Source organism: Sciurus carolinensis, chromosome 2 (genome assembly GCF_902686445.1).
Source record: "Sciurus carolinensis chromosome 2, mSciCar1.2, whole genome shotgun sequence".
Classification (NCBI taxonomy): Eukaryota; Metazoa; Chordata; class Mammalia; order Rodentia; family Sciuridae; genus Sciurus; species Sciurus carolinensis.
The window spans coordinates 3,304,439-3,330,916 of record NC_062214.1 but is presented as its reverse complement, the minus strand read 5'-3'; the positions used below and the strand labels follow the sequence as shown (position 1 = coordinate 3,330,916).

Here is a 26,478-nt window from a genome sequence, read left to right as displayed (position 1 = left end):
ATCTATTTTTGTATTTTCTCATAGCATTCTTGGTTACTCAAAGTTTCATTACAAATGACTAAATATGAAACCACTGTTCCCTTAGAAGTCTGGTTTTTATGTTTTAACCCTGGTTCTGTTAAGACCCCTGTTTTCAGGGAAAACACATAAAATATTAATAGTAAACCTACACATATTAAGCAAGCAAGGAAGGAAAGTCCGCAACCGAATTCCCAACACGATGAGACTTTGCAAACACCTTTATCACTCAGCGGAATCCTTGTCAAGCACTGAGGGGAATTGCAGTTTCTGGCTCATAGAATGACAGTGCCGTGCTGGGGACAGCTGCGTGGACACACAAGGAGGTGCCCTGAGGATCACAGATAGGAACAGATGTGCTGGAGAAGGTTGCAGGTACTCTTTTGCCCGCCCCTGGCCTCACCTGGCCACACCTGTGAGGCAGCCTCTTCCTCCCACTGTGTGTCGCTCTTCTGTGCCAGGAGTGGGTTACGTGCAATATAGACGGTGCCTTGCTGGCAGAGCAGACCATGCATGCCCAGGTTTGGAGAGGACGCTGAGGCAGGTCGGGTCCATCCTGGCTGTCCTAAGTACTCTGCTTGGGAGGGATGGCTGAGGTCGAGATGTTTAGTTTGGGACTTGCTGAGGTTGAGGTGTCTGACAGAGACCCAGGTGTAGGCCCAGGTTGAAAGCTGAACATGCAGGCCAAGGCTCGGAGGAGTCGTGTCTGGATGTGGAACTCTCCAGGCCTGAGCCCTGGCTCTTAGCCTCCGGGGGTAGAGGAGGAAAGGCCTGAGGCTTGAGTCCCGGGCACACTGGTAGTTAGAGCTGGGAGATCAGTGGGGAGCCAGCAAAGGAAATGGAGACCTGTCATTGAGGAGGGAGGGCACCAGGCCCTGCCATGCCCTGGGAGAGGAGAGAAGAGCATTTGAGAGAAAGAACCGTGGACAGTGTCCATGACGGGGCGACCTCAGGCAGCCGGGGTCTCTGGTCCTCTGCGATGTCTTGGCCTCCCTGGGGTGGATAATGGAAGCGGTGTGGAGGGTCTGTGGAGTGTGGAAGGCTGGTGGGGTCTGACCTCCGCTGCTTCCTTGCCTCACGGCCACTCCAGTTCCTGGGGTGAAGGGGCCAGCAGTGTGCTTCCCCAGGATGCAGCGGGGTCCCTTGAAGAAACTCCCGACATTGCTGTTGTTGGCACAAAAAGACCAGGCCTGACGCAGACCTCACAGATCATCTCCGCGGTTTGTGCAGGAACAGAGTTTCACACCAGAACAGGGGGCACAGGGATGAAATGGCGCTGGCGGACCCACTTTCCTGGTGGAAAATGAGCCACAGAACAAAGAAAGGGACTGGGTTTGTAGACGTAATTTTGAGGGGTGGACTGTGGACACACCGGTTTCCTTGGGCCCTCAGGAATTTGAACTTTTATTGCGCTGGGGTCTGAGGGCGTGTCCGGAGGGGATTTACTTTGAAGGAGGTTAAGGCCTCCTAGAGACTTGCTTTCAGGATGTTAACACTCCTCTTCCCCACCTGCCGGGCACCTGGAAACCTCTGTCTGGGAGAGGAAGGCCTTCAGGGTGTGGCCTTGTTCACTCCTTTTCCCAGTCCTCCAAAGTCTCTGACTTCTTCCAGCTGGGAGTGGTGATGTGGGGAAGGGGCTTCCTTTCAGAGCTCTGGAGGTGAAATGGGGCACGCAGAGGGGGACGCGTGAGGGAAGTCCTGGGTCATCCCAGTGATGTCTACTCTCTTTATGCTGCTCCAGGGGTCCCGTGGTGAGCCGCGGGAGGAGGGGTGTTCCGGGGTGTTTCCTGACAGCTGTGGTTGAGCTGACCACTTTATTAAAAAACTGAAAAACTAAAATTAGGGAGAAGGAAAACATTATAGTCATATGTGAAGATTAATTGGTTTGTTAAGTTAGGAGAAACAATTGTAGCATACAGAATGAAGACTATTTAGCTTATAAGGTATAATTCTAGTGTGGAAGACTAATTTGTCAGTGTTAAGAAAATGATTTTGGCATGTAACATAATTGAGGGCTGTTATTTTAAATTAAGGCCCAGTCAGATTTGGGGTGTTTTTCCCAGTTCACGGGCTCAGTTCCTTTGGAGGATAGCAAGCATGATTAATCTTGGAACCATATTTTCCTGGTGGTTTAGTTGTGTCCATCCTGCTCGACAAATTACATAACATAAGGCCAGAGATACAATTAACAGCATAGTCAAGGCGAGCAACCCAGCTACATGTGTGGAAAAGTACCTCCAAGGGTTAAGGGGAGATTTCCTTTCAACTAAACTGCTCCAAATTTCTTCATTATCGAAAGTTGGTAGATGGGCATTAACCATGGCCAGGACCTGAGAGTGTAATTTTAATACATCTAAAGAAGCATGATGAAAAGGACCAAGTCCCATTAAATATTTGTGTACGCTCTGCCATTGAACCTCAGTGTCATTGTAGGGAACCCTAGTAATGCAAAAGCGAGTAACATTATAATGGCCTTGGAACCTGAGTACACTGTAAATCTTGTACTTACTCCTAGCCATGTGACAGAATCTCTCAGTTGCTCAGTTAGTTTCCTGACCAATATGTATTTGAGTTTGCTGGGTTTCAGTAAAATTCAGAGGCAATTTTCCCAGCCAAGAGAACAATGTCAGCTATTAGCCACCAGATAAAATGTTTAGCACTTTTACAGGGAACCAGATGATTGTTGGCCTTTATAACAATTTTTCCTGGACTCTGCCAGAATAATCTGATTGACACATTTTGTAACCTACAGTTCTCATGTTTAATATATGTTTTGTGGGACATTATATTGTACTTGAATAGTTTCAGACAATAAAACATAGGGATTTAACATATATGTTGTGAGATATAATTCTTTAATTCCAATGGATGCTTCTAGCCTTATTAGTAAGGGCATAATTGGGGGCTCTCCTAGTCTAGTGTGTGCAGTTATTGGAATGGGTAAGCTTTGTTGTGGGGTTAAAAGGCGATTTGGGAAGTAAGGAAAACTAAGGTACAGAGGTTATTTTGATTTTGGTAGGCAGGGATAAATATGAGCCTCACAAAGAACAAACCTCAGAAGTTTGGGGGCATCATGGATGTGGACTGACACAAGTGTACATCTTAAGTTTTATTTTAAAAAAATATTGTTTTTCTTCTAAATGGCCAAGTATGGCTGCATTTTGGTTATAACTGTTTTTGCTAGGTGTTCAAGACCAAGCTGGTCAAACTGACCGTGTTCCTATCTTTTGTTAAGAGTCAGCTGAGTTCCCATGGGGGTTATTCTTGGGGAACTTAAGAGCAGCTTCTTAACTCTTAGAGCCATCTGCTTGCTAGGATGGGTGAGGGTCTCCTTGATGAGGCGGCTTTCCTTGGAAGCATCAGGGATGTCTCCCTTCTCCAGTGACCCTCCTCTTTGCAGCAGGTGCACTGATTGGCTTTCTGTTCTCCAGTGGTCTCATTAATCTCCCTGATCAGGAGGTCATGTGACCCAGAGTTGCAAAACTCCTTAGAGAAGTTCTTCAGCTCCCTGGTTTCAGACGGACTCAGAGGGCAAGAGTCAAATACTAGTTTTCCAGACTCTTTTATTTTAACCTCGATTTTTAAACCTCATGTTAAACATCTTGCAAGCTAGTCTCATAGGTCTTAAAGTAAGAATACTGGGCTTTAAGTTCAATATCCATAACCTCACAGTCGTTTACCCCTTATATTTAGTTGGGCCCATATTTGTACTAGAAGTTAGTCTTATATCCTATCTGTCTTTTAGGTGATGTCTTTTTATCTCAAATTAGCCTAGGTTGTGTGTTCTTGAAGTAGTACCTCTGTAAAACATTAATAAGCAACAGTTATAGAGTTATAGAGTTTACAAGGAAAATACAAAATGAAACTAACAAGAGTAAAAGCACGTTCAGTTTATGTAATAGCCATCTTGAATTTGGCAGTGTTATACCTTATATCCCTGTTTGAAATCACCTTAATCTTTACAACAAACATCAGTCTTCTGAACACAACTTAATATGAGCTGAAGTCTGGCCCATTTTGGAGAACTTCTTATATGCAGAAAGGTAGGAGGAAGAGCCTTGTCTTAGGTAAGGCAGGGCTTCTCATATATTTCAGGTAGAGTGTTCTAGTTCTGAAGCTGATCTTTGCCTCTTTCTTAAATGTCATTTTACAAAGTTTGTTTAAATTGTGTCCTGAATCTATATGAACATTAATTGACATAATCTTACATTATATTTAAAACATGAATAAAGGAAGACTGAGAAAGCTTTTTAAATTTTTTTTTATTTTATTTGCTCTGATTAGTTGTACATGACAGTAGAATGCACTTATACATTTTGATAGATCATACATAAATGGAGTGTAATCTCTCATTTTTCTGGTTATACATATTGCAGGATCACATTAGTCATCATACTGTACATGAGATGATAATGTCTGTTTCACTCTACTATCCTTCCTACCCCACACCCCTTCCCCCTCCGTTCACTCCCCTCTACTTAATATAAAGTAACTCTATTCTTCCCTATCCCCCACCCTATTGTGAATTAGTTTCCACTTGTCAGAGAAAACGTTCAGCCTTTGGTTTTTTGGGTTGGCTTATTTCACTTAGCACAACATTCTTTAACTCCATCCATTTACCAGCAAATGCCAGAATTTCATCCTTTTTTAAAGCTGAATAATAAATTTCCTTTCATGTGGAAAAGTGGCAGAATGCTTTCATGTTCACAATATTGACCTTTAAATGGATTAGGCTCTTATTATCTTTTAGAAATACACTTACGTTTTTGTCCCAGTGTAGAAAGTAACATAAGATTTAGATTCAGTTACAGAACATTAAATGATATGAATACATCCCCAATTAAATTGGTTGTTCTTATAAGTTTAAAATCACCATTTCAGACAACTTAAGTTTGGAGAACAGTGACTTGGTAAAAATGTTCTTTTAAATTTCCTGCTTTAAAGACTTGTATACCTGGAAGATATGAACACATTCAATATACAAAGAAGAGTATTAGTACCACAATTACATTGATGTTTTTATATTAACTTTTATATTTTTATGTTTAACTTTTAAAGGAAAATCTAGACTCTGTAATATAGTGTAATACTCAAAACAGTTGCTGTTTAATCAGAGTTGTATAAAACCCTAATGTCTTTAAGACTAATTGCTCTAAAGAATAAAACTTAACAGACATTTGTTAAGAGTAAATTAATGTTTTAAGAAATTCTTGTCAGTTCAACATATAGATTAAACCTTGGTTTTATATCAGTACATTAGTATTTGACCCTAAGGAAAAACCTTGAAAAGGTTTAACTGATTGCTTCACATACATGTAACCAACTTAGTTACACATAAACTGGTTGAAAGTTGTCCTTTACTTACATAGACCCTCATGTTGTTTATTTTATCACACAGACACTTCTTACCCAGAAATGTTTTTCTTCTTTCACACCTAAAACCTTCTAATTTCCCTTTCCTATCTGTTGACCTTTATTTTGCTTACACTCTGAAACAACCCTTATGAAATTTTTGAATTTAGATAGATTACTCCATTTTTAATAAGAAGTACTTTGTTATTTATGGTACACTAATTGAAACACAGTTGAAACTTTTGGATCATTTGCACATAGAATTACATCAGTTTTCCAGTTTATGAAAACACAAACAATGTTCAAGTATATTATCCCAGGGAATCCAAGAAGTACTTGATGTTATAATAACTGTTAGCATTTTAACTTTGTAAATTAAGCAGACATCTCTAGCAAACAGTCATGATTAATCCCATACATGTCAAATCTAATTTGTGTATTTTTCCTGTAAAAAACAATATATCAGACAAGCGTGTTGAACGGTGTTTGCCATCTCTCCCTTGTTGAAGAAAAGTCCAAGAAACAATGGATATTAGACATTTTAAAATAAACATCATATTAGTTTGACCACCTAGAGAAATTGTTAGTGATTTCTTAAAGACATCTTTACCTTTATTTGTTTACCCAGTTTAAATTGAACCTCTTAAATCACGTGAATTAAAGGTATTTGGATCCATATATTTGAATTTTAATTCACAGGTACTCATTATCTATATGCCAATTTTAACATGTACCTGATGTATGGATACACACACACACATAGGCAGACAACATGATATTCACATAACACAAAAGCAAAGGCCTTGTAGCTGTTAAAACTTTTTTTAATTTCATCTAATTAATTGTACATGATAGTAGAATGCCTTTATACGTTTTGATAGATTATACACTAATGGAATGTAATCTCTCACTCTTCTGATTATACATACTGCAGGATCACATGGGTCATGCAGTCATACTGTACAGGAGCTAATAATGTCTGTTTCACTCCACTATCATTCCTTCCCCCACCCCTCCCCTCCCTTCACTCCCCTGTACCTAATATAAAGCAACTCTGTTCTTCTCTATTCCACGCCCCCTATTGTGAATTAGCTTCTGCATACCAGAGAAAACATTCAGCCTTTGGTTTTTCGGGTTTGACTTACTCCACTTAGCATGATATTCTCTAACTCCATCCATTTACCAGCAAATGCCAGAATTTCAGTCTTTTTTAAAGCTGAGTAATGTTCCGATCTCCTTTGCAATGTTATAGATGTTTAAAAAATTATAGTTGAATAAAAACAAGAGTGATCAGAAAAACATAAACCTAGGTGTGTAGGATCAAAATCATGAGCTCAAAAATATGGAAAAAATGACACAGCCATTAATTATTTCAGTAAAGTAGTATGAGAGAGAGAGAAAGAGAGAGCTATCAAGAAAGCCTTGAAACCATTTTCCTGTGTTGAGACCCAGGAGAAGTTAAAGTGGACACTTTTTTTCCTTTAGTCTCAGCTGGCCCCACCACTGGGCCGCTGGCTTTTGCCCTTCACGTTCCAAGCAGGCTGCAGCATGGCCTGGCCAGGGAAACTGCTGCCTAGGGTTTTTAACCCTCTTTTCTCCAGTTGGTAATCAGGTCAGGTTAGGATGCAGAAAATTAGGAAATGTTATTGTGCTCCTTGCTGAGACGTGCCACTGGCTGTTGGATTGGTCAGGGTTAAGGGAGGATATTTACCGGTTAGTTGTGCCTTTAAAAACCTCTTCAAAAGGAGACTATTTGCCTGCTTCTTGTCCCTTCCCCATCCCTGTAGCATGAGATGGTAGGGGCAATGGAGTTTGGGCCCCCTCATCCCAATAATTCCATTCGAGGGAGTTGGGGATCAGGTGGCTGTACTCGGGAGGGGTGTCCTTCCCTGGGGACAGTCCACCTTCCAGTGTTCCTATTGTCCACAATTGGGACAGGGCTTGGTGAGGGGCCTTGGATTCTGACAAACTCTTACCCAATGTCCAGTCTGCCCACATTGTATCAGAAGATGTATCAGAGGGTCTGGGGGGACCATGAGCAGCAGTGGCTTTTGTGGGTCTATGGATGGCTGAGGCTAGGAGCTGATTGATGCTTTTCTTTCTCCTGCTTGGTCTTATCTCCCTATTGCTAAAGGCTGTGAAAACAGTAATTAGAAATCGCTCTGGAAAGCTTTGGCGGCCTTTTCTAAGTGTCCGAGTTTCTTGCCAATGTCAGGTGCAGACCTGCTGATGAAGTTAAGATGTAAATGCCACCAGGTCTGTTGACGTCCACATCTGTACACTCAGTGACTGCCTCAGTAAGTCGGGTCAGAAAGTAGGGCAGGGTGTTCATTCGGTTCCTGGGCAGTTTCCCCTGTCTTTTCCCAGTTTACTTGGGTGTGAGAACTTTTTGACACTCCCTCACGGAGGCGAGTGACCATATGCTGTAACCTGATGACCCCGGTATCTGGGGGTTGGTATGTCCAGTCAGGGCTTCGGCCTTGTTCAGACCTGCGTGGTGCCTGGCAGCCTGCCCCGTGCAGCACACTCATCGTTGGTTAGGGTGGAAGTTAACTTGTATTGCACGTCTGCCTCAGTGAGAGGATGTGCCTGAGTCAGACAGGAAATGCGTTCCTATATTTGGCAGGGTTTTCAGAAAGTAAGCCTGATTTGTTTTCTTTTTGGGACATATCTGTCATGGAGAAGTCCCCTTCAGCGCCTGTCACTTCCCTGAGAGGGAACATATGCCTTGCTGAGAGCGTTTTTTGACTGTGTATGGAGAGGGGATGGCAAAGGGAAGGCAGAGTGTGGAGTTTGTGAAGGGGAGTCTGATGGGGGAGCTGTAGGGCTCGGAGAGGACCTTATGGGGGAGTTACGGGGCTTGGGGAGGGGGAGGCCTCAGGGGAGGCCATGGGGCCCTGGGATGGGTAGGGAGGGCTACCCCAGGGCTGTGAATGAGGAAGGGGAGTGTAAATTTGCAGCTAGTAACTGCAAAGTAGTACAAGGTTGAAGTAGGGAGGGGTCTGCATGGAGAATAAAGGTCTGGAGGTACGGGAGTTCCAGGTACTTGCCATTTCGGGTTAAGTATTTTTCTAAAGCTTGTAGAATTTCTTTATCGAGAGTTCCATATTTGGACCACGTATGCTGGCGGTCCAATTTGTACTGTGGCCAGATTTGAGTCCTGAGCCTAATGAGGCATTTAATTTCAAGATCAGTATGGGAATAAAGGGTTTTAAAATTGGTGGAGAGACAGCCCAAGAGGGTGTCTCTGGGAATGGATTGGGTAGTTCCTGTCTTTGGAGAGGTTGGACAAGAAGGTGCCAAGGAAGAGCAAAGCATTCTCTGCAGTCTTTGTGCCACTAATGTGCCAGTCAGTACCACGAGGTACTGGGGCAACATCTTTCCCTCAATCCCAGGGGTCAGGGACAGGGTCCTGATTAGCCTAAGGGGGCATTGCTGTCCAGCAGAGAGGAAATGAGTGAGGGACAGGGTCCCAGTTAGTGAATGGGGTCTTACCTCTCTGAAGAGATGAGAAAGCCGGTGGCGGATGTAGAAGCAAAACGGCAAGTTGGTCCCTGATTCGTGAGGTTTGCTGGGTGCGCAAGGGAAGGGGAGACTGGGGAGGGAGTGGAAGAAGTCCTCCTCTAATGCCAACAAGGGTGTGATGTAAGTCCCTTTACATTCAGGTGACATAAAGCCACAGCAGTTCGGTAGGTGGTTGATGTCCGGTACCCTGAGGGCTGCTGGAGTCAGGTCTCGGACTCGAAGCCTTCGAGCAACACGAGGGAGTCACCCAGCTGGATGCTTTCAGCTGTATTGAGCTTCCTGTCTCACGCACCAAGCTTCTCCCACACGGCGGTTGACACCCGGTACCCCTGAGGGCTGCAGGAGTTAGATTTCAGACCCAAGACCTTCGTACGGCGCCACAGAGCTGCCCTGGCCAGCTGGACTCGGTTGTCTTGGGCCCTCCATCTCTCGCACCAAATGTCTCCCACACAAAGTGGACGCAAAGGGTGCGAGAGGCCCATGTTCAACGGGGTGGGGAACACAGTTTGGAGATTCAGCTGTAGCTCCTGTGAGCGGGGGCTGGGGGTCCTCCCAGCTTTCAGAGGACCTTAGAGATGCCCACAGGTCAGGGTCACTCTCCAGTGACTGCGGGCGAAGGCAGTGGGCTGTGGGGAAGTAGGGAATGCTACCTTGCTCTGGATTGCTGGTCAGGGAACCAACTGTTAGCACAGAAAGACCTGGACAGACGCAGACCTCACGAATCATCTCAGCGGTTTATTCAGGAACAGAGTTTCACACCAGGACAGCGGGTGCAGGGATGAAATGGCCAGTGGACCCGCTTTCCTGGTGGAAAATGAGCCACTGAACAAAGAAAGGGTTTGTAGAAGTAATTTTGAGGGGTGGTCTGTGAACATATCAGTTTCCTTGGACACTCAGGAATTTGAACTTTTTCTGGGTTGGGGTCTGTGGAGAGGATTTACTTTGAAGGAGACTATGGCCTCCTAGAGACGGTGACTTTAGGGTGATAAAGCACCCTTCCCCACTTGCAGGGCACCTGGAAACCTCTGCCTGGGAGAGGAAGGCTGTCAGGGTGTGGTCTTCTTGTTCACTCCTTTTCCCAGGCCACATTATCTTGGGGATTTTTTCTTTATTCCATATCTATTAGCTGTGACCCTTTGATCAATTTCCAAAGATTTAAAAATGTCGATCCTGACAATTTTTGTGTAAAAGTGGTAGTGGTTGCTTTCATGTGGAGAATTCCCTCATTTTGCTGACATCACTAACATTCTTTCTTTATAAGAAATTACATAAGGAAACTGTTTACTCACAAAATTAAATTATAGAAAATCAAAATCTAGAAGTCAAACGACTAATCCCTGGCTCTCCTCAGCCAATCTGTAATAAAATAGCATATGTCTGCAGAACTGGACACACACACGTACACACCGTCAGGTAGAAGGCAGCTCATTCTTCGCAAGTTGCTTTCCTTGGGCTACCTTGGGCTTTTCTTGCCCTCAGTAACACTCACACCACCGTCTCCACAGGAGCACCACATTCAGGTGGAGCAGATGTACCATGACTTAGCAGGTGCCTCTTGTGGACGTTTAGGCTGTGTTTAACTCTTCCTTTCATGAAGAAGGCTGTGCCAAGCATCCTTGTATGTGCTTTCTGTGCACTTGTCCTGTTTGTTTTGGGAAGCCGGCTCCTGGGGGTGGGATTTCTGGGTCTTGGGACAGGGAGAAGAAAGGGTGCATTAGGGAGCACCAGGGAGAGGGTCTGGCCATTTCTCAGCTGCCCCTTCTTGCTCCTGGTTAGACACCATGCCCTGTGAGTGCATGCTCCTTCCAGGAGGTTGGGTAGAAGGGTCAAAGTCACAAAAAGTCCTTATTGTGAACTATTTTTCTGGAAATCTCTGTTTTTGACTTTTAAGTAGTAAAACCTAGTAACTTCTTGGTGATCACCTGGTGGACTTCAGGTTCCTTGTGAGGATGGTGCAGAAGGTCTTGTTGTGGCCCTACTGTGTGCCCTGTCATAGTCCCATGGCCAGTGGGTGGGAATGCTGGCCGTGGCACAGAGGGCTCCTGGGGGTGTATCCTCACTCGCCTCTAGGCATCCCCAGCAAAGGTTCTTGTCCTCGTTAGGAACAAATACAGAGGAGAGTTTGTGACAACAGTCCTGGGACATTTGCAGTAGCCTTTCAGACTTGCTCTATCAGAAGCTAAAAAGGTGAAACCACATTCAGTATAGGCTACAGCTCGGCACGCTGTGGTTCCTAGAAAGCGGCTGTCCCCTCTTGCCATGTACTGGACCCTCAGCACCCGTGAGGGACTCGTCCCAAGACCTCGGAGCCTCACTAAATCCACGATTGTCATCGCAGCTTCCAGTTGCCTCCATCGCACGCAGTAAGGCCCAGCTGGAACACGTCGTGACTCCTCCAGACTCCTCATGACTTTGAGCAAGGACTGCGGCCATTTGTGAACCATGGAACCGCCCTTGTGCTGGTTCATCGATGTTCAGTCATCCTGTTTCTCTTTCTCTCGAAGGCGGACGACAAGCACGCCGACTCTGGACACAGGCCTGGGCTCGGCTCCACCTTTCGCACCTACTCTGTCCCAGGGTCTCACCCCGTGGAGTCGAGGACTGCTGTCTGGCTTTGACCCATCGCCCAGAGTGAGAGCTGACTTCCTTTGTGGAGCCTTTTTCTTAACCAATGCAGTTTGCCTCCCTCGGTGATGTGGTCACGCTGGACAGTGGCTCAGTCCCAGATTCAGATCCTGGCCCTCGGGAGCTGTGGAGCCACCACTGTAGAACTGCAGCCGGCCTCAGGCATTGGCTTGAGTCACCTCACGGGGTCAGCATGTGCACAGCCAGGGCAGGTGGGGCTCCGTCGCCCAGAGCTCAGAAGTGGACCCCAGGCTTTCCTGGCGCAGGACCAGAGCTGTGCCCTTCCTGACGCTGCAAGCTTAACCCTCTGTCAACAAAGACCCTCCTCACGCTCCCGCTTCCTCTGCTGGTTCAGGACATGTGTAACCCCAAGAGCCAGCTCAACCTGGCAGACCCTGCCAGCCAGACACTTGTCCCCTCTGTGGCATTGCATGGTGGTCCAGCTCCCTGTGCCCTTCCAGGTGCCGGGAAAGTGGACTGTCACTGAATTCAAAGTCCAGTGGAAGAGACAGAGGCCGAACTAGCCAGCAAGGAAGGCGTCAGTCGAGGAAGGAGAAGGCAGGCGGGGCGAGGGGGACGGAGGTGCCAGCCACAGCACACTGCTCTGGAGGAGGACAACCCTGGACGGCCCGGGGGAGCTGGGGTAGCAGAGGGTGGGAGACCTGCTAGGAGTGAGAGGCCGTGTGGCCAGGGGCGGTAGGCAGGCAGGCAGGAGGCCAGTGCCTCACTGGGGACGCGACACGGCTGCCTGGAGAGTCACTGTGTGACTTACAGCCCGAACTCAGACATTTTCTAAAGGAAAAGTGGGTGTGCAGGTATCAACCAGGGCTGTCCCTGCAAGCCTGGTGTGAGCTCCCCAGCTGCGGAGCATGTGGCCTGGTGAGGGCTAGTGACCTGGCACGGTGGCATCAGCCCCTGTACTGCCCCCCGTTACCCTGGAAGGCTGTGTGGGCAGGCACACGGGGTCCTCCCAGCTCAGCCCCTCCCTCTGCTCCGGACCCCGTCCTCCTGCCGGCCTGTTCCACAAGCACTGCTCTAAGACTGATCTCTTTGTTCCCCTTGTCTCCCTGTCCCCCATGGGTCTCTTAGGAACGCTGCCCAGGAAATGCAAGAAGGAGCTGCTGGCTGTGAAGCTGAGGAACCGGCCAAGCAAGCAGGAGCTGGAAGACAGGAACATTTTCCCCAGGAGGACTGATGAGGAAAGGCAGGAAATTCGGCAGCAGATTGAAATGAAACTCTCCAAGTAAGTGGCCGTGTGCGGACAGCATAGAGGCTGCGTCGGCCTCCAGGTCTGCACCCCTCTGAAATCCCGCCTCCCCGTGGCGCTAGGCTGGGTCTGCGGCAGGTCCTCACACCTCCCAGGAGGCTGAGCAGCCCTCCTGGCCTCTGCTCCTTCCCCATGGCCATACAATCATTCCAGAGTTTGCAAAGCCCCTGCAGGGGAAGGCACTCCTGTGGTGGACGGCTGGTCAGTAGGAGCAGAAGGAGATGCGTGAAATGAGCGTCACACTCAGGAGGGACTGGCCAGGACATGCCCTGTGTGGACTCAGGATGGGGGACAGCTCCCATTCACCTCCCACTGTTTTCCTATGAGAATGTGGATCTGATGTTGCCAGAGCATCTAAGTTTTCCAAGAAAAGTTGAACTCACGTGCACACACACACACACACACACACACACACACACACATTTTGGAGGAGCGTCTGTACACAGGGTCAGTCTGTGGCCCAGAGCCACGAATGAGGACCTCTGGTGCCCCCCAGCTCCCCGGGAGATGACTGTTAAGGGGAAGGGCAGCGAGGCTGCTGCGTCCTGGTGGTTGAATGTTCTGGCGGCCCAGGTGGCCAGCAGGTAGGGTGGACTGTGGAAGCTGGGCTTTCAAGAGCCGGTGCCTCGAGGTTGCCTTCCCTGTGCAGAGCCACTGGGGCCAGGCCCCCCAAGCTCGCTCCATGTCCCAGCCCAGAGTGGCCAAGTGGGCACCACCCAGCTCTCAGAGGAAAACTGGGCCCAATGGCAGCCCCAGGTGCCTCGTGTCTCTAGGCCAAGGAGGCACCCAGGGAGCCTGCTGCAGCCCAGTGTGCGGCACCCTCCTCTCCCTCCCTCTTCCCCACCAGTGCCAGCCTGCGCCCACGGTGCTGGACTTGGGCAAACGGGCCTGGACTCCCCAGCCCACCGGTTCCCCTTGAGCCCCTGAGCTGGCCCCGCAGCAGGGAGTCGGGCCGTCGGAGCTGCTCCGACCGTGGCTCCACGTCTGCTCCTGGAGCCCAGTGCTTCTCTGGCCTCGGTGTTCTCAGCCACACACAGGGCGATGCCAGCTGCCTGGCTCCCTGCAGAGGGGGCTGCTCGTGTGGCCCAGGCTTGCTGTAGCTGCGGGGGGCGGAATAGGTGGGCTCTGGAAGCCCAGAGACCCTGGCCCATGCTGACGTGCGGGGAACCTTCGCGAGTGCACCAGGCCCACCATGCGGTGGGAGCTGGCACTCTGAGCCACTGTGAAGGTGCAGCAGGTCCTGAGGAGAGAGCCTGATGTCTCGCGGTGCCTGGCGCACCCGGTGCTGCTGCTGCTGCGGCCATGGAGACCTGGGGCTGCCTCCAGCCCCTCTTCTGCCCCTAAGCCACATGGTGGTGGCGCCCTGGAGCCCAGACCCGGTCAAGGTGCCCGTGGAGTGAGGCTGTCCAGTCCACCATGACACGTCAGCGCCTGGTGGCTCTCGGGCTCCGCCTGGAGGGGAATCACGCCAGCCTGCTGTGCCCGTCCCCGGCTTTGCCACATCGCCATTGGAAGTTGGCGCACAGTTTCCCGCCCCAGGGTCATGGGAGGCCAGCAGCAGCCGGCTCCTTTCTGCCCCACGGTAGTAGTCCTGTGAGCCTGGCCTTGGCCTTGGGCCTGGTCTGGACCCTAGTGAGCCTGTTGCTTCTCCTACTCCTGATCTGGGCCTGAAGTTCTCGAGTCAATTCAGCAGCTCACGGTCAGCAGGGCTGTGCTGCTCATCTGGCCCGGTTGCTCAGGCATACGGTCCTCCTCCCCATGTGTGGCTTGCAGAGGTCCCTCGACCTATGCTGAGGTCACATCCAGATACGACAGGGTGAGATGGAAATGCATCAGCACCCCTGGCCTGCAGAGCAGGCAGCTTGGCACATGGCGCTGGACAGGAGCTGTTCCCCTGCTGGCCGCAGCTGACCAGGGCCGCCCTGCCGTCCGGCGTGAGCACAGCTCACTAGCCCAGGGACAGCAGAACCTGACGTACAGTCTCTGCTGAGTGGTGGCCTCGCCGAGCACCTTGAGCTGAGACATGGTGAGCTGAGCTGTCAGTCAGGAACCATTTTCATTACTCAGTGCTTTTCCTGGATGTGCAGATGGCTTGGATTTTAAGGTTGTCAGATCCTGTGCTTCGGGAGCGGATGGACTTTCCTGTGAAGGACCAGGTAGCGGATTCTCTCAGCCTTATGGCCATGGCTTGTCGCACCTCCTGGATTCAGCCATGGTGTCACTGCAGCCAGAGGATGTGGAAGGGCGGGCATGGCCAGGCGTCAAGAACGCCATCCACGCCGTCAGGCGGCAGGCTGTGGGCCATGCGGGCTGACGCCTGGCACATCGGTGCTCCTGTCACTTGGCCTGTGGGAAAGGCCCTCCCGGGCTCAGGTCTGTACCCCTCCCACTGCTTGCCTGGCCTTCCAACGGTGCCACTGGAAGATGCTTTTGCACCAAAATACTAAGGGACTTGACTTCAGTGAAAACGACGCATAAATGATGATAGCAGTGAGGTGAAAAATGCTACCATAGTCGCAAGGCAGTGCCGGGGCAGGGAGAAGCTGGGGTGGCCACCTAGCCACAATGCACAGGGCCGCCGGCAAGGCCGGGCTGCCCGGGGTCACCTGCAAGGCCCTTTGCATAGCCGTGACCAAGGCCTGACAAGAATACTTTAGAGGCGGGAGGTGTGTGTTGGCTGCTGTTCCTGAGATCCGGACGCTGACCAGCTGGCTTTCCGGCAGGAACATCTCACGGCCGAGCACATGGCGGAAGCTGCCCAGCTTCATGGCAGCTGCAGAGCAGAGGGAGGGAGGGACTGGGGAGAACAAACCCTCGACGGAAGGTCGCCAGGGACCTAATCCTCCAAATATGTCCTGTTCCCAATAGTCCATCCAGCTAAGGAAGTACTAACCCCTCCAATGGTTTGATCCTCCGACGAGTTAGAGACCTCACAGTCTGACCGTTTCCCAAGACCCCACTGCTGATCCTGGATGCACTGGGGACCAAGCCTTCAACCCGTGAGCCTTGGGGGACACTGTAGATCCAAACCGTTCCAGCCTCTCATCTGACAAGTACCAAAAACATAGACCCTGGCACGAGATCGTCCCATGACTCTTTGGACCACTGACCAATTTTAAACCTTGGACTAGAATGTAGTAGCCCCCTGGATATTTGTCTCCATGTTTAAAAATTGAAAAGCATCCCAAGTAGACACAGGAAACAGCCATTGAGAAATGACCTCCAGAGGTCTGTGGTGGCCGCCCAGTAGCTGCTGGTGTCCCTGTGGGGATGGGCTAATTGGGTCCCTTTGTCTTCTGCCACCCTTCAGAGATTCTTCCACCATCTCCTGCTGAATAATTCAGCCTCTGGTTGTCATGGCAACATGCCATCCACCGCTCCCCAACGAACACTTGGCATTTTGTTGGTTCTGATTCTACATTTCCAGACCCTCAGTGTTAAGCCCCACTGCTCAGGGTTCTCTGCCACTCCCACCCCACAACATGCCCCGTGTGCTTAGTCTGGGGATCACAGCAAAGCTGGGTCACCTTTGTGGGGACGAGGGTCTCGACCAAACCCTTTTCTGCATGGCCGCTCAGCTCACCTTCGGGATGTGTCAGTGAAGGGGCAGAGTGCTGGGGACCCGCAGCTGGGCCCCACACAGCAGGCGTGTCCCAAAACCACACACCTGGTGCCACCTGCTTCCATGGGAAACCAGCAATGGGGAGGCGGCCACAAGCTGTCAGTCACTCCTGCCTGTTAAGTCGCCCTCAAAGGACCCGAGTTCAGGACTTCCCATCATCTCCACCTTACAAGCCTCAGCCAGAGGCCAGAGGCTCGAAGGGGCAGGCACAGTGGGGCCAGGCCCTGGGCGGGAAGGTGCTGCTCGGCTTCGGTCATCTCAGCCGGTGTTTTGAAGGGTCTTCTGTTGGACTGGCTTTGACTGGGGTGTTCAGGCCACCAGCCACACGCCGGGTCTCAGGTGCAGGCCTTCATTAATGCCCCGCGGGGAGGCCTGTGCTTGGAGCTGCTTGAAGCTGACTGCGGCTCCGTGGCAGCCTTCGGGGTTAGCACTTGGCGGGGTCACAGCGCCGTCAACTCCTCCCCCAGCTCCCTCAGGACGTTCTGTTCTGCTGCATCTGAAACGGCCGCTATGCTCGGGCCTGCAGGGGCACACAGGTCCCAGGGAAGGAATGTGTGTGCTGGGGAGCCCCGGCCTCCATCCCCTGTCCCACGGCGGCCATCCCCCACCACAGTCTCCATTCCTGCCCCATGGCCTCCATCCCCTCCCCCTGGCCTCCATCCTCACCTGTGGCCTCCATCCCCTCCCCCTGGCCTCCATCCTCACCTGTGGCCTCCATCCCCTCCCCCTGGCCTCCATCCCCACCCCGCTGTTGCCATCTCCCACAACACTCCTGTTGAAATCTGAAGTTCTAGGGGATGCCTGATGCTCATAGTCATGGGACGGCGACTGGCCAGCTTCCTGTGGAAGGCTGGCCCCAGAGCATCAGGGTGGAAACATTTTTTTCTGTGGACATCGCAGAGAAGACCTGGGTGTAGTGCCATTTCTCAGATCTGTGGACACAGAGCTTCAGAAATATAGAAATCCCGCTTTCCTGGGCTTAGCATGGGGAAGAAATCGTTTCTTTTAATTATCCCCCAAAAATCAGTCCTTTCAAAGTGCTGGAGCTCTGCGATGCTGACCCACAGAGACCCACGAGGACCCACAGAGAGGGGTGAGCCCAGCTCTCCTAGGGGACTGCGATCCAGGCCTGTGGCACCACCAAAGCAGGCGGCAAGGCCAGGGGTGGGCGGGGCCATTGCTCACATCCAGTCCCGGTCTCCACACACCCGAGTCCTACTTGGCGCCTCTGCCTGTCCTGTTACCTCGAAGGCTCGTGAGAGCTCCCGGGGCCAGTGCTGCCGGTGGTCCCATGGTTTGGATGAGGAGAACTCAGCACAGTCAGTCACCTGCCCATGATCACACAGCAGGGAAACAGCTGTGCAGACAACTGGCCATGGATCCACCCCAGGTCCCTCCCCGCTGTGCCTCCGCATCATGGGGGAGCTCTGTCGAAGGCAGATTCCCAGGCCTGCTGCGGATCTGCTGGGCGGCAATCTATTTTAACAGGGCTTCTTTCCCCCAAGCAACACTGCCACCTTAGGCTACACTGTGACTTCTTCCTCGGGCCCCTAGGAAGACTATTCTTTGAAACTTTAGTATCAAAGTTAATCCATGCTTTGCTTTATAGCTGACCTGTTGGTAGATAGCACAGGAGAAAGCAGAGTATGTAACTGATGGTTTCCCTTTTTGCTCTGGCCACCTGGAGGCTCAGAGTGAAGTGTGCTGCTACCTGTGGCAAAAGTACTGAGCCACAAGGAGGGTGTGTCCAACCGACCTTGTGTCTTATGCCCTTGCCTCAGTTTCCCCACTCTTCATTTCACCTTATGAAGGAGTATGTTTCTGGACCTAGTATCCAATACGTTACTAGATTTTAACTATAAACCTTTAAGGGAAAGTACTATTTTTTTTTAAATGGAGGCCTTCCCAGCATGCGTGAGATTCTGTCACCTCGCACCACGTCAGGAAGTTTCCCTACCGATACAGCTGTGCGCGTGTCCACTTTGGGCAGGGGCGGGGTGCCTGGGGGCAGGCAGAAGCCCGGATCTGCTGTCCCCTCCATGCTGATAGACTGTTTGCCTCGGGATCTTCACGTCCACTTAAGGCAGCAGCGATGATTTTCACATGACAGGGTTTGAATTTTTACAGATTACTTATGTGACTACATTTCCAGAAGTGTTAAGAAAGAAGAATGCGGTGGATTCAGTACAAGTGAGGAGCAAGTGTGCAGTGGGCCCAGCACATGGGCCGGCGGAGGCTGCAGCACAGGGTCCGGGTCCGGGTCCAGCAGGAGGGAGCAGCGTCCTGCGGAAACCACCCACTGGTCACTACAAGCCCAAACCACGGGATGGCGTGGTATGGCCTCACACATCACGTTAGTATATAAACCAGGACAAGGAGCTGAAGAGCACCCAGCACCAGGGCTTGGTCACGGGGTGCTGCTCCATGCGGTGGCTTCGGCCATGATCTTGCATCCAAGTTTGGAAAGCGAATGGCGCTGGCTAAGGCCCACGTGGAAGGTGTTTTAAGAGGAGGCTGACATCGTGCCCTCCTGCCATGCTGAGTCCTCACCCATGGCCCCGGCAGCCCCGGAACTCTGCACTGGAGAGAGGCCGCCTCGAGGTCCTGCAGCAGCTTCTCTGTCGCCCTGAAACTGCTCTGATCGTACCTTCTGCCCATGGCGAATGCTCGGGAGCTGTGACCGGAGGAGGCGCTGTCAGTCAGACTCCAGAGAAGCTTGAGATGCAGGAGCTGCGGCCGGCCTGCGCCGAGGTGGTCATCTCCTGGGGAGCACACCTCCAGATGCAGAAATTGGAGTTCGTGGGATGTGCAGGTGGTAGGCGTGGGGTGCAGAGATGGGCAGACTTGCTCACAGATGCGTAAGTACACCGTTTGTCTGCCTGCAGCAGAATTGCCACAACTGCAGAAGTGGAGGCCCAGGAGGGGAGGTTGAGGCCGCAGGAGGTAGGTGGGTGGGCATCAGAGAGAGGAGCCTGCTTCTGGTTCATGAATGGTGTGGGCCCACCAGGCAGAGAGCAGCCTCCAAAGCCCAGAGGTCACCCGTTTCTGTTGCTGCTCTGAAGGTTCAGGGTCAGGCTGAGGCAGAGGGCAATGCACAGAGGCCAGAGGGGCTGCAAGGCCCAGCAGCCTTGAGTTGGTGCCCTTGAGCTGCTGTTGACTCCCCGAGGGCCCGGGGCCCTCTCGCTGCGGGGGGCTGGGCGGCAGAGGAGGCAGAGCAGGAGCCCAGTGGGGGCTGAGGGGACGCCAACCTGGGGGGTGGTGCCCTGTGTGGGGGAGGGGCACAGGAAGGTGAGGGGGGCCGTCTCTGGGACCCCCGGCCTTTGCTGGTTGGAGGCTGTTCTCTGCTTGGTGCAGGGAGCTTGGGGAAGGAGCCTGGAGAACTGGCGGGAGCTGCCCATGGTTGGGGCTGGTCCACCACAGTCCTGGGGGGGTCAGAGGTCAGGGCGCCACGCTGGTGTCCCGTTTGGCCTGTGTTTCCTTTTATCATTGGTGCGTCCACACTTTGCTGTCTCCCCTCTGGTTTCGTGTCGCTTTTACAATGGAGAGTGAGGGGTGGCTGTCTTCATTGACCAGCAGGGACCAGAACAGGCTTCCGTGGGACCAGGGTGAGAGGCCTGTCTGGCTCCCGTAAACTGGTGGCACTGAGCTTCCTTCTAAAACACAATTCAAGGGAGACGACGGGACTCAACATCCAATTTTCTTTGTTCTGAGAGCCTGCAGGGCTCTTGGCGGAGGACTTCCTGAATAATTTGGGGTTTCAGGTTTGGCATCAGGAGCCAAGGGCTTCTGCGTGGATCAGACAGGAGGCGATGGGGCACCACATCCCTCGGAGCGCAGGGAGTGGGCAGAGCTCCCCCGTTCCTAGCCAGCGTCAGCGCCCGCAGCTGCGGAAGGCTCCAGTGACGGCACGGCCTTCAGAGAGGAAGCTCAGTTCCTCCCGACACAAGCCGCAGTGCACAGGGGCCCTCAGGGTGGCCTCGGCTTCCCCGTGTGTGCAGACGCAGAGGTCGCCAGGGGGATGGTGTCTGAGGGATTCTCAGACAAAGTGAGGGAGGAGAAGGGTGAGCGTCGCCATAACCAAGATGCCTCTTGGGCAGAAGCTCCCGCGGGGCGTGTAGCAGAGGTGCAGCCGTGGTAGCGAAGGGTGAGACTGAGCTCTGCGGGGTGCTGGTTCATGGTGGCCCCCAACTTGCAGGCAGGGTTCAAGACTCACGGGAGCTTGCGTATGGAGTGGCCGACGTCGCCTAGGATGCCAGGAGCGGCCCCTTCTCTGGGCAGACTTGGTGGAGGCTCCGGCGTTGACTTCTTAAGTGACGGCCTCACCATCTCCACTGTGCCCACCGGGCCACAGAGGCTCACAATGGTAGCAGCCGAGCGAGGACGTGATTGTGAGCTGGATCAGCTCCTCATCGTTTTCCTCAGTGCTCAAACCAGACCTGGTTGTAGGACTCTCCGTGTCGGCGGGAGACCCTCCTTCAAGGGTGGACCTTCCTTCTCCCATGTCCATTCTCAGCCTGCTACAAAGAGGCTCTCAGCTAATGGCCACTGAATGAAAGGGTGGCGGTGGGTAGAGATGGTTATGTGACTGGGAAGATGGGTGAAGGCATGGGTGGTGGGGCGTGGGGCGCTCAGAGATGGACGGCTGGGCGTGGTTGTGTGCTCAGGTGAGTGGACAGATGGGTGGCTAGGTGGGTGGACGGACAGCTGGGCAAGGGGATGACCACATATCCGGGGGCAGCAGACAGTTCAGGAAGAGCGCAGCTCCCCCGGGTCACGGTGATCCTTCAGGAGTGGTTCTTCAGCTCTGTGTAAGCAGTGACTCCATTTGCCACTTGCTGTAAAACCAACATGTTCAGAAGCGCATTTTGGATAAGGAGACCCCTCGGGTCCTCAGGGACACTGCTGGTTTTGGAGTGGACAGCTGGAAAGTGGGTGGGAAAGGACCCATCCATTAAGTGGCAGTGGTTCCTAAAGCAACCTGGTCCCCCAAGTCCTTGCAGGTCCTGTGGGCCGGGGAGGGCCACCCGCCTAAGTAGCAGTGGTGTCCGTCTTCCTGAAAATCAAGGACAGTTTTAAGCGGCATTTTCCTTTCTCTCTGCTGTGGCCTTATGTCCTCCAGGGCTCAGCATGGCTCTGACTGCAGAGGAGGGAAGGTGGGAGCCAGGAGAGGTGGCCCAGTGGAAGAAGCCAGGGAAGAGTGGGCTCCCGGGCTGCTGGCAGGATTGAGGGGTGCAGTGGGACTGGCCATGGGAGACCAGCGCAAAGCCCCCAGGCAGGACATGTCCCAGGCCTGAGAGCAGAGGAGGAGCCAGCGCCAGCACCCGGCCGGTACTGAGGCCTCTTCTGTGTGAAGGAGCTCAGCCAGGGAGCAGCAGTGGGAAGCATCCGGCATGTTCTAATTTTAAAACTTTGAGCAGGGGACTCGCTGTGCCCGGTCCCTGCTCAGATGGTACTGCGCACAGGCAGTGACGTCCACAACACTGGTCAGCATGCACACTCCTATCCATTGGCCCCTGCAGGGCCCGAGCCTGTCGCCGGCAGCAGACCCTTTATTCCGCATCCCGGGCCCTGAGGGAGGCGGGGGGAGCCCTCCCTGCCATGCTCAGACCTCGCTGGTCCCCCCCGAACGCTGCTCAGAAGCCCTCACGAGCTGCGTCCCGTTTCGTGCTGAGCCACACCACGTTGCCGGCGTTGGGCCCACTGATCAGGGCTCTGTCGTGCTCTGAACAAGCTCGGTGCACCTCGCACAGTTCCTGGTGTCACCTCTGGGGAGAGCAGTGAGGACAGGGACACCCGGAGGAAGCACTGAGTGCAGAATCCCCACTGCACGCAGCTGCAGCTCAGTCCAGGGCCATTTCTTAGCAACATGACTTCAGACTCCAAAGCCTTCCACCTGGCTGTCACAGAAATGACTTTCTACATCCCCATTAGATCCTTTCATCAATGTTCACAGGCCCTTATTTAATGACCTAAGTACAGTTAGCAGCAGAGTTGGTACAAAAAAATTGGGGGACAATTGCTGATAGGCGTTCCTGCTCAGCTGGTGGAGGAGAGACCAGGTGGGGCCTGGTGGGGCCTGAGCACAGGCTGGCCTCCGGGACGCCACCACGGCGGCGTCTGCAGGTGGAATGTCTGTCAAGGAGCTGCCTCTGACTTTAAGGCCTTTGCGTGCCTGGGTGAGGCCCGGCCAGGGTGTCTGAGACAAGCTCCTTTCCTTAAAGTCATTGACCCTGGGCCTGAATCACAGCCACGATGACCACCACTGCAGCTCCCGGTGAATACCCAGGTGTCTGTGCCCCCAAATTCATGTGATGCCTGACCCCACTGTGCTGGTGTGGCAAGTGGGGCCTCAGAGAGGGGGTGACTCACTTTGTGGAATTAGGGCCCCCAGGAGAGAGGCCCCCGGGGGACCCTGGCCCCTCCCGCATGTGAGGACACAGGGAGAAGGTGACCTCCATGAGGAACGGGCCCTTGCTGGACACCTTGGTCTTGGACTTCCAGATGCAGAAACGTGGGAAATGAATTTGTTTCAAAGATCCAACTCAGACTGTTTTCTGAGCTGACAGCCCGGCGGCCGGACAGAGAGAACACGGTGGGGAGGGGCAGCAGAGCCAGGGTGGGGTTGGGCAGGGCTCTCAGACCCTGGCCCTCACCCCGGCTCCTGTGCCACTCGGGGTTCCCGTGTGGCCCACGTGGTCTCGCCCTCACGCTCGGTCTCTCCTCTCCTGCACCTCGCGCCTGCTCGTTCTCACACGCCTGTTCTCTATCTTCCACGAACCGCGTCCTTTCAAACCAGCATTTTGCAGGCCGGGTGTCACAGAGCGATTTGTTACTTGGCTGTGGGAAGGAGAGAGTGCCCCTCCATACGCAGGTCAGTGTCCTGTCTTTCTCCAGAGTCCCCCACCCCTGCCGTGCGCTCCGGCTCCAGGTGCTGCCTCTGCCCCTCTGACAGGCCCAGAGGAGGCTGGCCCGAGTGCCCCTTCAGGCCCGCTTCCTCCAGAGACATAAACCATTCCACCATCTTTGGCACCTGGAAGCAGAGTGGAAGGGGGTGTGCTCAGGGTGAGATGGTTGGGTGCCACTCCGGGGTCCTGGGAACCATTGAGAGGTTTGGGAGCAGGTGATGGCCAGTTGGCACTGATGGGTGAGTGGAAACATTCTTGTCACCTCAACCTGGGTCCTGGGGACATCTGGCAAGACCTCCTGGCCCCAGGTGCTCCTGGTGCCAGGTAGTTCACCTGTGCGTGGGCAGGACAGCCTGTAGTCACTCCTCTCTGCCCAAAGTGGGTGACCATGCCTGGCTGGCAAAAGGGAAAGAGTGGCTGTAATGGACAATGTAGCCCTCGGTGCACCGGCACACGTCCCCCATTCCTCACCTAACCTCCAGAGGGGCGTCGCCACTGCTGCCCGCAGGTGCAGAAGGGACCAGCCATGCCCAGCCAGTGAAGGATGGGAGGGTGGGGACCCTGGTGCCAGTCACTGTCCAGGACCTTGTGGATACAGGGGTGGCTTTGCAAACTGTCATAAGGACTAGAACTTCTCTTGGATTTCGGGGTGGTCCCAGGAGGTCAGGTGTCCTGTAGCCAAGGGGCACTTCCTAAGCAGGGACGCATCCACTCCAGTACCTCCAGATGTCCCTCACTCACACAGACCCGCGGCCATCAGTCAGTCCCAGAGCCACAAGCCGTGGGCCTCTGGATGAGCACACTGGGTGACAAGGGAGTGTCACCCCAGAGGGTGTGCTCCTGGAGGGCAGCGTGGGGACACAGGAGCATGCCTGCTTTGTCCAGACTGTCTCCACAGTTGTCCCCAATTCAGGAAGAGCTGGCCCTGGGACGGTGCCTCTGGGACCTGTGTGCAGCTGGCATGGCGTGGTGGTGTGTGGGTCTGAGCTGTGGAGTGTCCGCCTGTCACCTGACGCGGTCACGTCTGCGTGCTGTGGGACCGATTCTGTCTTCCACTGTGTCACAGAGCACACGTTGATACTTTAAAATTACGTGTGGGGTGGGCTGGAATTGGGGTCTGCGGCAGAACCCGTGCTATGAGGAGGGTGTGGGGCTGGGGACCCTGAGCTGGGGCGGCGTCTCTGCTGAGGGTCTGGTGTGGGGCCAGCACTGGGCGCTGTCTACACCATGGACACGGAGAGGAGGTGAAGCTGGAGGGTTGGATGTCAGCTCACAGGCCTCCGGGGGGTCTTGGCCAGTATCCTGAGGACAGCGGGAACCAGAGTTCCAGCTCACTCTGGGGTTTTAGGAAGGTCAGCCTGCTGTGTGGGCTGGACAAGAAGGGGCAGAGTGGAGGCCATGGACCCTCAGAGGCTGTCACAGCTCCCCAGGTGAGACACTGGTGGCCTAGACCCAGGGACACAGGTGGAACCCAGGGGACTGTGGATGCCTGGGGTGTAAAAGCAAGTAGAACCAAATGCTGCTCAGGAGCCTGGACGGTGGCCAGAGACAGCCTCTGAGCAGGGCTGGACAGTGGTGAGCGAAGAGGCTGGTGGGTGTGCAGGGAGGTGCTGGAGCCACGCCCCGGGGTCCAGGAGGCTAGGACTGCCAGGGTGAGGCTGCAGGCAGCCTCTCAGGCGAGCCCTGGGTGAGGGCTGAGACTTACTTGAAGGAGGATCATGAGAACAGGGACGCTGCCCATGCCCGTGTGGACAATCTCCATTCCTTTAGTGCCTGAAGCCAGCTGGCCCTCTGCCTGGCTTCTGGGCCTGGTCTTCTTGGGCGGGCCTGTTCCTCTTGTCATCTGGGCCTCATCTCATGGGTGGCCTCTGGAGAGGACTCCTCCTGACCTGCTCTGCAGGCTCTGAGCTGCCTGGTCCACACACTTGGCATCTGCTTCCTCTCACATCAGCACCAGGGATGGTCAGGATCAGCCGTAAGGGTGGGCACGGCGGGTGGCCTGTTGGTAGAGACTGCAGTGCTGGGCCACCCTGGTGTCCTGTGACTTGAGGCTGGCTGTGGGGCAGGCTCCGTGGTCCCAGGAAGGAGCCTCCCCAAATAGCCGTGGCATCCTGTGGGTGCGGCCCCGTTCCCCAGCTGCGCCGTCTCTAGAAGGCATCTGCCTTGTGTGGGAGGGTGGCTCCTCGTTCCCCTCTCCACACGTAGCTGACTGCGACCTGAGTTCACCTCCGCGGGCCCTCTGGGAGCACTCCCTGGGGAGAATCCGCAGTCCCTGGGGCAGGCGGCACGGAGCTGGAACTGCCACCCAGAGAGCTCTGTTCCCGCTGCCTCTTGAAGTTGCCTGTGACCTGCTGCTGTGGCCTTCTTGTGGGGAGCAGCAGGCACCTGAGTGTCATGTGCCCAGGACAATCCATGATGTCACCAAGGGCCTGCTACTGCTGGGTGGGGTTTCCAGTTGTTTCCTTAAAATCCTCATAGCATCCTGAGACATGGATAGGATGCACCCGCTCCTTGGAGAGAATCGAAGGTCAGGAGTAGGTTCCCCACACCCTGCAGCTCACACGTGGCGGGGCCAGGACTGAGGTTCTGGAGTGGCCTGTGCCAACACGTAGTCTTGGCCTCTGTAACTGCCTAGTCCCAGGCTCAGGAGCAACAGGCCATTCCCAGGGCGTGTGGGCACGCCATCCCGGAGACGCAGAAGGTGGCGGAGGCGCTGGGAGGCGAGGTGTTGGCGAATTAGAAATGTGAACACGCTGACCCGGGGAAGCCATCGTGGCAGAGGGTGTGGCTGGGCCAGGCTGGTAGGAGGAACAGGCAGGAGATGGACGTGGCAGGGACCGTGCTGTGATGCAGAGGAGCTACGCCAGGACTTCCAGGCACCAGGCTCCACCTGGGCTCCCCAGGTCCCCCAGACACCCCAGGGTAAGGAGGGAAGGTGGAGTCCGGAGAAGTCGAGGGCTCCTCCGGGCTCAGTGGAGTGGCAGAGCCACGGTCTGAGGCCGGCAGCCAGACTCAGCTGTGCTCTGCAGGAGGAGGAGCTATCGGTGGAGGCCTGGGTGTGCACAGGATGCCCAGCCAGTGCTCCTGGCTCCTTTTCCTGTCCAGGAAGATTCTATTTTTTTAAAAATTTTTAAAATTAGTTGTCCATCACAGTAGAATGCATT

At 53.4% G+C, this 26,478-nt stretch overlaps 1 protein-coding gene across 4 annotated transcripts in view; it reads left to right on the top strand.

Annotated features, from left to right (window-relative positions):
• Phactr3 (phosphatase and actin regulator 3) overlaps nt 1-26,478 on the top strand; it is a 212,130-nt gene that overhangs the window by 168,458 nt on the left and 17,194 nt on the right. For all 4 annotated transcript variants that reach the window (XM_047540363.1, XM_047540364.1, XM_047540365.1 and 1 more), the window contains exon 8: nt 12,610-12,763. In XM_047540363.1, the coding sequence (XP_047396319.1) occupies nt 12,610-12,763 (154 nt within the window). The remainder of the gene's footprint in view (nt 1-12,609; nt 12,764-26,478) is intronic.